At 44.1% G+C, this 14,735-nt stretch overlaps 1 protein-coding gene across 2 annotated transcripts in view; it reads right to left on the reverse strand.

Moving 5' to 3' along the window:
- The window catches only part of LOC105480147 (lipase H), a 55,590-nt gene extending 45,844 nt beyond the window's left edge, over positions 1-9,746 (reverse strand). Inside the window, exon 1 of one of the 2 annotated variants that reach the window (XM_071091406.1) lies at positions 9,415-9,746. In XM_071091406.1, the coding sequence (XP_070947507.1) occupies positions 9,415-9,463 (49 nt within the window). In that variant the 5' untranslated portion in view covers positions 9,464-9,746. The remainder of the gene's footprint in view (positions 1-9,414) is intronic. The other variant, XM_011738657.3, reaches the window with a different exon arrangement.
- Between the last annotated feature and the right edge of the window lie 4,989 nt (positions 9,747-14,735).

The following is a 14,735-nucleotide window of genomic DNA, read 5'->3' on the forward strand; positions in this document are numbered from 1 at the left end:
TCTTGTCTCTCAGACTGGAGTGCAATGGCATGGTCTTGACACACTGCAACCTCCACCTCCAGGTTCAAGCGATTCTCCTGCCTCAGCCTCCCATGTAGCTGGAATTACAGGTACATGCCACCACGTCCAGCTAATTTTTGTATTTTTAGTAGAGACGGGGTTTCACTGTGTTAGCCAAGCTGCTCTCGAACTCCTGACCTCAGGTGATCCACCCGCCTCGACCTCCCAAAGTGCTAGGATTACAAGCTTGAGCCACCATGACCGATGCTCTTACTATCTTTTCAAGGAGGGTTCATGGTTAATATAATCCCTAAATTCGTTTGTATCTGGGAATAAATTCCTTAGCCTAAATGATGACCTGGCTTTGAACCATATTCTTTCCTTCAGGAAAGATCAATATTCTATTTTCTTGTACTGAATTTCACCCTGGAGAATTTTCCTCACTTTTTTTTTTTTTTTTTTTTTTTTTTTTTTTTTTGAGATGGAGTTTCACTCTTGCCACTCAGGCTGGAGCGCAATAGCTTGAACTCTGCTCACTGCAAACTTTGCCTCCCAGGTTGGAGCGATTCTCCTTCCTCAGCCTCCCCAGTAGCTAGGATTACAGGCGCCCACCACCATGCCTGGCTAATTTTTGTATTTTTAATAGATATGGCATTTCACCATGTTGGCCAGGCTGGTCTCGAACTCCTGACCTTGGGTGGTCCTCCTGCCTTGGCCTCCCATGGTGCTGGGATTACAGGCATGAGTTACTGAGCCTGGGCAAGAATTTTCTCCTTTTTATATCACTGCATTTTTCCTACCACATTCCTGAAGCCTTATTTCCTTTTTCCAGAAAAATTCCCCAATGATGTAGAAGCTCCAGGATAATTCATCTGTTCCACCCATTGTATTCTCAGTGCCAAGAACAGGGCCTGGTTCAGAGTTAGCATCAATAAATGTTGATTGAACAAATGAATATCAACACGTTAGCATGTTCTGCAGAGACCAGATCCTCCGAAGTGTTGGAATTACAGGTGTGAGACACTGAACCCGGCCTCATTCTTTAAATATTCATTTCTGTTGGTATTTCCGAAGTCATCAGGTACTTGTATGCCTTCAGAAAGCAAAACCCTTTTGAGTTATTTTATTGTTATGGTACAAAGTCAAGGTTGTTCAGAGGTAGTGCAACAGAGCACATATAACCAGTGACCACAGAACATGTTAAAGTGGTTTTTAAAGCTTAACTTCTTCTATTAGAGTTTATCTGAAACAGGGGAAATTTTGCCTGTCCTTTTCAAACTACTCTGAAATTCATTTACTCTGAAATACCATTTCCTGTTGATCATTGGAAAATTACAGTTGGATGAGTGGTGTTTCCAATATACTTTGATAAGGAATTCAGACTCCTATTTAGAACAGGCATGATTATCATTTATTCCTTTCTATCTCTTAAAAGAAAAAGAAACATATCCAGGTAGGATACCAGGGCAATCTGACTGTAACTTCTTTAGCATAACTGTGCCTGAGATGTTTTCTTGCAATTTAATGCATGGTCTCCTGCAGACCAAATCTGGCCATGCTCATTTATATATTGTCCATGGCTACTTTCCTGCTCTAAAGGCAGAGTTGAGTGGTTATGACTAATGGTCCATAAAGCTGAAAATATTTACTATCTGTCTCTTTACAGAAAATGTTTGCCAACCCTAGTCTAATGTCCTAAACACAAATACAGGCCAAGCATGGGTGGCTCACACCTGTAATGCCAGCACTTTGGGAGGCCGAGATGGGAGGGTCCCTTGAGGGGAGGAGTGCGAGACAGCCTGGGCAACATAGTGAGATCCCATCTCTACAAAACAAAAAAACAAAACACGACCTTGGAAAGAGCAGGAGTTTTGGAGTCAGACCTAGGTTTGACATCCAACTCCACTGCCTATTAGCTATGTGACCTCTGGTAATTAATTGCCTAACCTCTCTGGGCCTCAGCTTTGCATCTGTAAAATAATCATAATAGGCCAAGCATAGTGGCTCATGCCTGTAATCCCAGCACTTTGGGAGGCTGAGGCAGGCGGATCACTTAAGGTCAGGAGTTCGAGACCAGCCTGGCCTACAGAATGAAACCCCATCTCTACTAAAAGTACAAAAAAAAAAAAATTAGCTGGGTGTGGTGGCACATGCCTGTAATCCCAGCTACTTGGGAGGCTGAGGCAAGAGGATCACTTGAACCCAGGAGGCAGAGTTTGCAGTGAGTCGAGACCCAGTCACTGCACTCCAGCCTGGGTGACAGACTGAGACTCTGTCTCAAAAATAAATAAATAAATATAAATAAAAATACAAAAATTAGCCAGGTGTGGTAGTGCACACCTATAATCCCAGCTACTCAGGAAGCTGAGGCAGGAGAATCACTTGAACCCAGAGGGCAGAGGTTGTGGTGGGCCAGGATTGCGCCACTGCACTCCAGCCTGGACGACAAAGTGAGACTCCGTCTCAAAAAAAAAAAAAAAAAGAAAAGAAAAAATTTCTAAAGCTCACCGTGGTGGTGCAGGCCTATATAGTCCAGCTACTTGTGAGGCTGAGGCAGGAAAAACACTTGAGTCCAGGGTTCAAAGCCTGCCTGGGCAATATGGCAAGACCCATCTGTTTAAAAAAAAAAAAAAAAAAAAAGGCTGGGCGCGGTGGCTCCTACCTGCAATCCCTGCACTATGGGAGGCCGAGGGGGGCAGATCACGAAGTCAGGAGATCGAGACCATCTTGGCTAACAGGGTGAAAACCCATCTCCACTAAAAATACAAAAAATTAGCTGGGCGTGGTGGCAGGTGCCTATAGTCCCAGCTACTCAGGAGGCTAAGGCAGGAGAATGGTGTGAACCCTGGAGGCGGAGCTTGCAGTGACCCAAGATTGTGCCACTGCACTCCAGCCTCGGCGACAGAGCGAGACTCTGTCTCAAAAATAAAAAAATAAAAATAAAAAATTCCCGCCCGGTGCTGTGGCTCACACCTATAATCCCAACACTTTTGGAGGCCAAGGTGGGAAGATCACTTGAGCCCAAGAGTTCAATACCAGCCCAGACAACAAGGTGAGACCCTGTCTCTACAAAAAATCAAAAAGTTAGCTATGTGTGGTTGCACGTGCTGGTGGTCCCGGCTACACTGAGCCTGTGGCAGAAGGTTGGTTTGCACCCAGGAAATCAAGGCTGCAGTGAGCTGTGAGCTGTGATCACACTACTGCACTCCAGCCTGGACAACAGAGTTAAGACCTTGTCTTAAAAAAAAAAAAAAAAAGAAAAGCTGCCTATGCTGTCTCAGATACACACTCAGCTCTGGCTTCTTAGCTTCTACCTCATTTTGGAGGAATTAATTTTATTTCCCACATTTCTGATTGGGAGAAAACCTCTTTAAAGAGAGGAGACTCCTCATTCATATCCAAAGAAGTATCTGTGTAAAAAGAAGACAGAATTGTGGACAGAGGAGAGGAAGTTCTGAGATTCTACGACAGTCAATAAGCAAAGGTGGGAATTGCTTGAACCCGGGAGACGGAGGTTGCAGTGAGCCAAGATCATGCCACTGCACTGCAGCCTGGGTGACAGAAAGACTCCGTCCCCAAAAACTAAGGTATCTCAGACCTGTGGTTGATGAAGGTGCCTTGGACCCTTTGGTCCACTGACCTCCAAACTTATATGACAGAAGTCCTACATGACAGAATTTCACGTCAATTTCATGTCCTACATGAAATTAATCTTGACATGTAGTGCCCAGTCAGGAAGTAAAACAGCCCTGACTCATACTGCTTTTTAATCTGGAGTTTTGCTTTCTAAGGTGTGCTTGAGCTTTCTACCCCTCCACCCTGCCCCCACACATGACAGATGTGTATTAATAACTTCTTTAGAACAGAGGTCTACAGTCAGGTTTACTGACTTGATGCTGCCTGAAAGTATTTACTGAAGGCAGGGCATGGTAGCTCACGCCTATAATCCCAGCACTTTGGGAGGCTGAGGAGGGTGGATCGCCTGAGTTTGAGACCAGCCAGGCCAGCCTGACCAACATGGTGAAACCCCGTCTTTACTAAAAATACAAAAAATTAGCCAGGCATGGTGGCGGACACCTGTACTCCCCAGCTCCTCGGGAGGCTGAGGCAGGAGAATCGCTTGAATCTGGGAGGCAGAGGTTGCAGTGAGCCGAGATCGCATTACTGCACTCCAACCTGGGCAACAAGAGGGAAACTCCCTCTCCAAAAAAGAAAGAAAGAAAGAAAGTATTTACTGAAACCCAGATAAAGATTAAGAGATACATTTTCAAGTAATCTGCATGATTGGCAATGGATGTTAGTATCTGGGATACAAGCTCATTACGCGTTGATGCCAAAATGTTCACAGTAACCTATGCTTGAGCACACTCTTTTTTTTTTTTTTTTTTTTTTTTTTTGAGACGGAGTCTCGCTCTGCCGCCCAGGCTGGAGTGCAGTGGCCGGATCTCAGCTCACTGCAAGCTCCGCCTCCCGGGTTTACGCCATTCTCCGGCCTCAGCCTCCCGAGTAGCTGGGACTACAGGCACCCGCCACCACGCCCGGCTAGTTTTTTTTGTATTTTTAGTAGAGACGGGGTTTCACTGTGTTAGCCAGGATGGTCTCGATCTCCTGACCTCGTGATCCGCCCGTCTCGGCCTCCCAAAGTGCTGGGATTACAGGCTTGAGCCACCGCGCCCGGCCATGAGCACACTCTTATGCTTGCCTGAAAACACTGTTCCAAAGGAATTTCCAAAAGTCCAAGAAATAAAAATCTGAAGTTTTTTTTAGGCCAGAAACTTTGCCTTCCTTGTGTTAGAAAATGAGTTGGGGCTGGGTACAGTGGCTCAAGCCTGTAATCCCAGCACTTTGGGAGGCCGAGGCGGGCGAATCACCAGATCAGAAGATAAAGACCATCCTGGCCAACCTGGTGAAACCCTGTCTCTACTAAAAATACAAAAATTAGCAGGCTGGGCACGGTGGCTCACGCCTGTAATCCCAGCACTTTGGGAGGCTGATGTGGGCAGATCACAAGGTCAGGAGATTGAGACCATCCTGGCTAACACAATGAAACCCCATCTCTACTAAAAATACAAAAAATTAGCCAGGCGTAGTGGTGGGTGCCTGTAGTCCCAGCTACTCAGGAGGCTGAGGCAGGAGAATGGCGTGAACCCGGGAGGCGGAGCTTGCAGTGAGCCGAGATCGCGCCACTGCACTCCGCCTGGGCAACAGAGCAAGACTCAGTCTCAAAAACAAAAAGAAAAAGAAAATTAGCTGGGCGTGGTGGTGGACACCTGTAGGTCCAGCTACTTGGGAGGCTGAGGAAGGAGAATTGCTTGAACCCAGGAGGCGGAGGTTGCAGTGAACTGAGATCGCACCACTGCACTCCAGCCTGGCCAACAGAGCAAGACTGTCTCAAAAACAACAACAACAAAACAAACAAACAAAAAAAACAAAACAAAAAAACTCATCCTAGGCCGAGCACGATGGCTCACGCCTGTAATCCTAGCACTTTGGGAGGCTGAGTTAGATGGATCACCTGAGGTCAGGAGTTCCAGACCAGCCTGGCCAATGTGGTGAAACCCCATCTCCACCAAAAATACAAAATTAGCTGGGCGTGGCAGCACATGTCTGTAGTCCTAGCTACTTGGGAGACTGAGGCAGGAGAATCACTTGAACCTGGGAAGCAGAGGCTGCAGTGAGCCAAGATCACGCCACTGCACTCCAGCCTAGGTGAGACAGAGCAAGACTCTACCTCAAAAACAAAACAAAACTCATCCTGAGCCAGATTGTGAAAGGATTACAGTTGGACAGGGTCAAACCTTGTAAAGCATTTGTTTCGCCAGGCGTGGTGGCTCACACCTATAATCCCAGCACTTTGTCAGGCCAAGGCAGGTGGATCACAAGGTCAGAAGTTCAAGACCAGCCTGGCCAACATGGTGAAACCCCATCTCTACTAAAAATACAAAAATTAGCTGGGCATGGTGGTGGGTGCTTGTAATCCCAGCTTCTCCGGAGGCTGAGGCAGAGAACTGCTTGAACCCAGGAAGCAGAGGTTGCAGTGAGCCGAGATCACGCCACTGCACTTCAGCCTGGCAACAGAGCCAGACTCTGTCTCAAAAAAAAAAAAAAAAGAAAAGGAAAGAAAATATTTGTTTCTTTTTTACCCTGGGCAGAGACAGGCAAGAAGCATATAGGCAGATTGCCCTCTTGATTAGAAGGATATGTCTGCTTTAAACCACTGGCTGTATTTCTTTAGGATGCAACCGAGAAAATAAATGAGATGCCAAATTTTCTCATTCTCACTTCTGAATCATGTGCATAAATATGCACATTCACACCCCCTCATTCACCTTTGCCAACTTGTTAGAGAAAGATGAGTCACCATACAGGAATAGTTCTAAATCATTCTAGAGGATTACAAATATCTGAGGAAATAATTCTGGTTTTGGCACTAAACACTTTCCTCTGGGAAAATATCTACCTAGTTTTACAGTTGCTAGGGCCAAAATATTGATAGCAGAGTAACTTTAAAAAATACTTATGTCAAGCAGCCTTAATTTAGAACAATATTTTAAAACCTGTGTTTGTTGTACCACCTGTAGCTGAAAAACCCTGAAGGCTTGTTAAAAATGCAGTTTCCAGGCCAGGCACAATGGTATGTGCCTGTAAGTTCCAGATACAGACAGGGTGAGAAAATTTTTAAGACAGGGTCTTGTTCAGCCAGCTGAAGTGCAATGGCTACTCAGAGGCACAGTCATAGCTCACTGCAGCCTCCAACTCCTGGGCACAAGCGATCCTCCAGCCTCGGCCTCCCCAAGTGCTGGGACTACAGGTGTGAGCCCCTAGGACCAACCAGAAAAGTGTTTAAAATGTAGATTCCAGGATCTCACTCCAGACCTACTAAGTTTGGATTTTTGGAGGTGGAGTGCATTTTAATCAAGACCTCAGGGGATTCTAGTGTACTTTAGTTTGTTAGCTGTTGCTTTGTTCACTGGTAAGATTATGGCAAACATTCCTAACATGGTTTCACAAAGATTAGAAAACAAAACAAAGATCTCTGAAACTGAATGACTTGTATCCTTGGGATTTCTGAAGCTCATTTTAATGCTTGGTAATTTTTGGACTGCAAGCAGAAGGGAAAAACAGAAAGTGCATGCATTTGAGATTAATAATGTCTGCTACCAGATGAATATTATCCAACACCCTCCCTAATGAAAGTTCCAAGTTTATGGTTTCCTAGACACTGAGAAGACTAGAATTAGCTTACAGCTATACTATTTTTTTCCTTCTACGTACAGAAGTTTATTCTTGTGTGTCTCTGTCTGCTGAGATTCTATCATGCAGCAGTGACAGTCTTCTAGAATCATGTAAAACAAGACTTTACTTCTGAGAAGATGCTAAGGAAAAGGAAGGTCACAAAAAAATTAAGTTGCTGTTTTTTCAACTTTATAAATGGAGATGTATAATGAAAGACTGGAAGAAGGTACCCACAAGCCATCTCATGTTTTTGTGTTAGGGTTGGCCCTGACCCACTTAAGATACCTCTACCTTTATATTCTTTTTTTTTTTTTTTTTTTTTTGAGAAGGAGTCTCACTTTGTTGCCTAGGCTAGAATGCAGTGGCACGATCTTGGCTCACTGCAACCTCTGCCTCCCAGGTTCAAGAGATTCTCCCGTCTCAGCCTCCCGAGTAGCTGGGATTACAGGCACATGCCACCAGGCCCAGCTAATTTTGTATTTTCAGTAGAGACGGGATTCACCATGTTAGCCAGGCTGGTCTTGAACTCCTGATCTCAGGTGATCCACGCGCCTCGGCCTTCCAAAGTGCTGGGATTATAGGCGTGAGCCACTGGGCCTGGCCATTTATGCTTATTTTTTTTAATTTAAAAATGATAATAGGCTGGGCGCGGTGGCTCACGCCTGTAATCCCAGCACTTTGGGAGGCCGAGGTGGGTGGATCACGAGGTCAGTAGATTGAGACCATCCTGGCCAACATGGTGAAACCTCCTCTCTACTAAAAATACAAAATTAGCCAGGCACAGTGGTGCACTCCTGTAGTCCCAGCTACTTGGGAGGCTGAGGCAAGGAGAACCGCTTGAACCAGGGAGGGAGAGGCTGTAGTGAGCTCAGATCGCAACACTACACTCCAGCCTGGGTGACAGAGTGAGATTCTGCCTCAAAAAAAAAAAAAAAAAAAAGATAACAAACATATACTTTAAAAAGTCGAATTCTCAGTTAAAAATATCATCATTGCTATGATTTTAACTTACTAGAAAATCAACTTCAAAACCATATATAAAAGAAAAATTTATAGGCCAGAAATCCTAATACTATTTTTCCATTTCCCTTCTAAACTTCATTCACATGCATACATACATGATTTTAACATAGTTGTAATCATAGTTTACCAACAAATTTAAGTTCTATTTTTTCTACTTGGTGTTACTTTAAAAATGTTTGCTTATTTCTGCATAGCGTCAGAATTAGTTTAAAGGCTACTTTAAAAAAATTAAGTTGATATACTGTCTTTTATCCATTCCTGTATGTAGAAACATTTTGGTTATATCTAGTTTCAAGTTACTGCAAGTAATATAGTTAGACTTATCTCTGCATAGGAGGCTTTTCTCTTTTAAAGGTTATTCATTTAGAATAAATTCCCAGCAGTGGTTTTACTAGCCTAAAGTACAGGAACATTTTTATGGGTCTGAATATATAACATATTTACCCTTTGCCCTTCAAAAAAATTATATCAACCTTCATTACCATAGCTATCTGAAACAAAACTGAATACTTAAAAAGGTTGCAAAGTGTCGAATTTTATTTTTTTTAAGCATTTCACTTTGTTTTTGTTACATTATCAGGTACATTAGGGTTTTAATTTTGATTTCCTCATTATGATTAACAATTTTTAAGTTATAAGTATGCCAGGAACCATTCCAAGTAGTTTATCTATATTAAATTATGTTTTCTCTAAGAATAATTTAAATAAACTCTCGATGTATGAAAATGTAAAAACCAACCCTCGATATATTAAATACAAGATAAATTTTTGTATTTCCAGATAATAAATCATCTCATTTCACAGAACTAGAAAGGCATAGATAAAGACTAAGAAAGAAAATAAGACTTCTAGATTTTACAGCAGATTTGATTGTTGTACATAAGAAGAAATTAATTTGAAGACATAATAGCTTCTTTTATTATTGAGAATTTTTTTTCAGGATTAGAAAGTTCATCTAACCTGTATCTTTTTTTTTTTTTTCTTTTAAGGAAAAGCTAAGGAAATGATACAGGCTTCCTATATCTTTTTCCTTAAAAACGACTCTATGGAACTTAAAAAGTTCACTGAAGGAAGTGGAATGATGACATGCAAAATGACAACACAACTAATTATATTTTTTAAGCAGTTAAGAAAACCAGTTAGTAAATAACCTACCTGATCTTGCCAAGCACATCAAACTGATGAATAAGTAGAATCTCAACATATGGAAACTGGAGAGATCGTGTGTCACATTCACAAGAATGATTTACTTCACAGAGGCTTAAGAGTTTCCACTGCGGAGTTTTGCTCACAGTGAGCTCAGACGACTCAGAGGTGTGGTGACAACAGGAAGTTCCCTAGGGACTGACTGCAGGCAGTCCCAACCCTTTCAGGAGCTTTGACTCCTCCTCTTTTCAATAAAAGGTCGGTTACTGTCTACTTTATAAAATTTTATGCATATCTTAGTATTATAATCTGCATTTGCAGAATGACGAGTTCAGAATAGTTTCATTCTTTGTGGGCGGTTTATTAGTTGTTTGGCTTGGTGTGTTGAAATCCAGTGTGACTTGAGATCTTTTCCCCCTTGGTTCCTGTGAATGAAATAACAAATCCAGTTTGTATCTGTTGGCCTGTATATACAAAACCAGTTTTTACATTAATTCATACACTCATTCATCATAGGGCAGTCTTTAGATTTTATTAAGAACATTTTGGCCGGGTGCGGTGGCTCAAGCCTGTAATCCCAGCACTTTGGGAGGCCGAGACGGGCGGATCACGAAGTCAGGAGATCAAGACCATCCGGGCTAACACGGTGAAACCCCGTCTCTACTAAAAATACAAAAAATTAGCCGGGCGTGGTGGCGGGCGCTTGTAGTCCCAGCTACTCGGGAGGCTGAGGCAGGAGAATGGCGTAAACCCGGGAGGCGGAGCTTGCAGTGAGCTGAGATCCGGCCACTGTACTCCAGCCTGGGTGACAGAGCGAGACTCCTCTCAAAAAAAAAAAAAAAAAAAGAACATTTCATTAGGTCCAATTATATATCTACTTTTGCCAAAATATATGTATGCTTCAGATTAAAGGAAACTTTTTTTGGTATTATATCTCTTTATTTGTATTTCTTCCTATCTAGAATTTCTACATCTCTAATAGTTCTTTTTTAAAAAGGAAAAATAGGCCAGCGTCGTGACTCACGCCTGTAATCCCAACGCTCTGGGAGGCTGAGGCCTGCTTGAGGTCAGGAGTTTGAGACCAGCCTAGCCAACATGGTGAAACCCTGTCTCTACTAAAATTACAAAAATTAGCAGGTGTGGTGACACGCACCTGTAGTCCCAGCTACCTCAGGAGGATGAGGCACAAGAATTGCTTGACCCCAGGAGGCAGAGGTTGCAATGAGTCAAGATCACATCACTGCACTTCAGCCCGGGGGACAGAGTGACTGTCTCAAAAAATAAATACATAAATAAAAAGGAAAAATAAATGGAAAATTTTCAAATAGAGAGACATGCCAGAATCTATGCATCTCAGTGATAGAGGTAACTAAACTTGTGCTGCATAGCTCCAAGGTAATTTAATTCTCTTTCTGATGAGAGTGCTTGCAACACTAACTCAGGCTTCTGGTGGTCTGATGAGCTTAAAAATAAGCCGGGCACGGTGGCTCATGCCTGTAATCCCAGCACTTTAGAAGGCCGAGGTGGGCGGATCACGAGGTCAGGAGATCGAGACCATCATGGCTAACATGGTGAAACCCCATCTCTACTAAAAATACAAAAAAATTTAGCCGGGCGTGGTGGTGTGCGCCTGTCGTCCCAGCTATTCAGGAGGCTGAGGCAGGAGAATGGCGTGAACCCGGGAGGCGGAGCTTGCAGGGAGCCAAGATCGCACCACTGCACTCCAGCCTATGCGACAGAGCAAGACTCTGTCTCAAAAATAATAATAATAATAAATAATTTTTAAAAAATTAACATGCTGGGTGCGGTGGCTCATGCCTGAAATCCCAGCACTTTGGAAGGCTGAAGCGGGTGGATCGCTTGAGTCCAGAAGTTCCAGTCCAGTCTGGACAACATGGCAAAAACCCGTCTCTGAAAAAAAATACAAGCATTCTTTAGTGCACCTGTGGTCCCAGCTACTCAGGAGGCTGAAGTGGGAGGATCACCTGAGCCTGGGAAGCAGGAAGTTGCCATGAACCAAAATCATACCACTGCACTCCAGCCTAGGTGACAGAGTGAGACCCTGTCGCTAAAGAAATAAATAAATAAATAATAAAGACACAACTTAAGAATACATTTCATCCAAAGCATCAGGCAAAAGCAATTAGTCATTTAGCATTGTCTACCTGAAGTATGGGTTTGTGAAGTAATAGTACCCCTCATATAAGTTTAACTGTTAGTTCTCTTCATGTTCCCACATCATTTGAATAGCAAGAGATTCCTTTGCAGGAAGTAGATTCTAGCAATGCTTCCCAAGAAGTCAGTAAATCGGAATCACCCGGGAGGTTTTAAAAGTACTGCGTGCAGATTTCTGTTTCACACGTCAGATCTAATGAATGCCAAGACTCCCTAGGGCTGACTTACTATATTAACCTGAGTTCAAATCCCTTGTCTTCCACTAGCTTAGTTGTGTAGACTTATGCAAACCATTTAAGTTTTGTGTTTTTTTTTTTTTTTTTAGACGGAGTGGAGTCTCGCTCTGTCACACAGGCTGGAGTGCAGTGGCGTGATCTCAGCTCACTGCAAGCTCCGCCTCCCGGGTTCATGCCATTCTCCTGCCTCAGGCTCCCCAGTAGCTGGGACTACAGGCGCCTGCCACCACGCCCGGCTCATTTTTTGTATTTTTAGTAGAGACGGGGTTTTACTGTGTTAGCCAGGATGGTCTCGATCTCCTGACCTTGTGATCTGCCCGCCTGGGCCTCCCAAAGTGCTGGGATTACAGGCGTGAGCCACCGCGCCCAGCCCGCGGCTTTTTTTTTTTTCCAGACAAAGTCTCACTCTGCCACCCAGGCTGGAGTGCAGTGGTGCAAGCTCACTGTAACCTCAAACTCCTAGGCTCAAGTGATTCCCCTGCCTCAGCTTCCCTAGAACTACAGGTGTACGCTACCACGCCCGGCTAATTTTTTGATTGTAGAGATGGGATGCTTGCTACATGGCCCCGGGCTGGTCTCAGAATTTCTAGATTCAAGTGATATTCCCACCTCAGCCTCTCAGTGTTGGGATTACAGGCGTGAGTCACCGTGCCTGACCCAACATTTAGGTTCTTAAAGTCTGTTTTCTTAGCTGTAAAATGAAGATAATAAAATCACAAGTTTCACAGAGTTGTTATATGGACTCAATGAGATATTACAGCTAAAGTCCTTAGCACTGTGCTAAGGTAAGCGCTCTGGCAACTTGATAACTGTTGTTATTATCTAGCTGGCCACACATCTGTACCTTTCCTTCCCAGCAGAAGGCAGCCAGCACAGTGTTGAGAAGAGAGACTCAGATGGGATTTTTACGACTGGGGTCACCCTAAGTCTTGGTGCTTCAGCTAAGAGACTTCAGTCACCACGTCAGCCTGTTTTTGGTTTTTGTTTTGTCTCCTGCTTGGAGAAATAAATTAAGGAACTGTGAATAAGTCAAACAAAATAGGCCAGGTGTGGCGCGGTGGCTCACGCCTGTAATTCCAACACTTTGGGAGGCCAAGGTGGGTGGATCACCTGAGGTCAGGAGTTTGAGACCAGCCTGGCCAACATGGTGAAACCTCATCTTTACTAAAAATACAAAAGTAAGCCAGGCATGGTGGCACAGGCCTATAATCCCAGCTACTTGGGAGGCTGAGGCAGGAGAATCGTTTGAACCCGGGAGGCGGAGGTTGCCGTGAGCCGAGATCGTACCACTGCACTCCAGCCTAGGTGACAGAGTGAGACTCTGTCTCAACAACAACAAAAAAAGAAAAACCAAAGAGATAGCTTGTAAGCCTGTCTATTTTTCGCTCAGCTTTTGTTTAGTTCAGAGGAAAAAATTTGCTTTTATTTCTGTAAGCTTTACTAATTTGAAAACAACTGCCCTCTGGAATAAATGGAGACTTGTTTCACATCTCTTTTAGGAACATATTAGGGAATGCCTTGCTCCCTGTTCAGTGTATTTGCCTGATAAATATTTGTTGAGGTCCTATGAGTTTTCAGTACCATGCCAAGTGCTTATCTACATGGAGCTAATGTACATTTTTCTGGAAACTATCCAGTTATAGGAATGGGAATCATTTCTGTTGGGAGGACTCTTTGTGCTACTTTTTGTCGTTTTTGTTGTTTTTGAAACAGGGTCTCACTCTGTCACCCAGAATTGAATGCAGTGACTCGATCACAGCTCACTGGTCTTGACCTCCTGGGCTTAAGAGATTCTCCCACCTCAGCGTCCTGAAGAGCTGGGGTCACAGGCACATGTCACCATGCCCGGCTAATTTTTTAATGTTTTTGTAGAGATGGGGTCTCGCAGTGTTGCCCAGGCTGGTCTCAAACCCCTGGCCCCAAGCAGTCCTCCTGCCTCGGCCTCTCAAAGTGCTGGGATTACAGGCATGAGCCACCGTGCCTGGCCTCTTTGTGTTACTATTAATGATTTTCCTGCTGGTGGGCACAGAAGGTCTCTAACTTCTTAACTGTGCTCCTTTCTATTTTAGGCATTCAGAACAGCACAAAAATCAATGGGAGAAACTGTCCCTTATTTTTTTACAATAGTGAGAAATATCAAATATAAGAAAACATAAAACAGTCCCAAGAATGGGAGAGAGGAGAGGCAGGGAGGAGAGGAGAATAGATGTGACTGTACAAGAACCTTTTAGTTGGCCGGGCTCATGCCTGTAATCCCAGCACTTTGGAAGGCTGAGGCAGGTGGATCGCCTGAGGTCAGGAGTTCGAGACCAGCCTGGCCAACATGGTAAAACCCTGACTCTACTAAAAATACAAAAATTAGCTGGGCATGGTGGCGGGTGCCTGTAATCCCAGCTACTTGGAAGGCTGAGGCAGAAGAATCACTTGAACCCAGAAGGCAGAGGTTGCAGTGAGCCAATATCGTGCTATTGCACTCCAGCCTGGGTGACAAGAACAAGATTCCGTCTTGTGGCTCAAGCCTGTAATCCCAGCACTTTGGGAGGCCGAGACGGGCGGATCACGAGGTCAGGAGATCGAGACCATCCTGGCTAACACCGTGAAACCCTGTCTCTACTAAAAATACAAAAAACTAGCCGGGCGAGGTGGCGGGCGCCTGTAGTCCCAGCTACTCTGGAGGCTGAGGCAGGAGAATGGCGTAAACCCGGGAGGCGGAGCCTGCAGTGAGCTGAGATCCGGCCACTGCACTCCAGCCCGGGCTACAGAGCAAGACTCCGTCTCAAAAAAAAAAAAAAAAAAAAAAATCATCTTTTAGTGAAAATCATCTTTTAGTGATGAAACAATTGTGTATCTTAATTGTGGTAGCAGCTATGTGGTGGTGGAAAGGTGATAAAATAGCACAGAACTACACACACTTGCATA

This window comes from Macaca nemestrina, chromosome 2, assembly GCF_043159975.1.
Source record: "Macaca nemestrina isolate mMacNem1 chromosome 2, mMacNem.hap1, whole genome shotgun sequence".
In the NCBI taxonomy this organism is placed as follows: domain Eukaryota; kingdom Metazoa; phylum Chordata; class Mammalia; order Primates; family Cercopithecidae; genus Macaca; species Macaca nemestrina.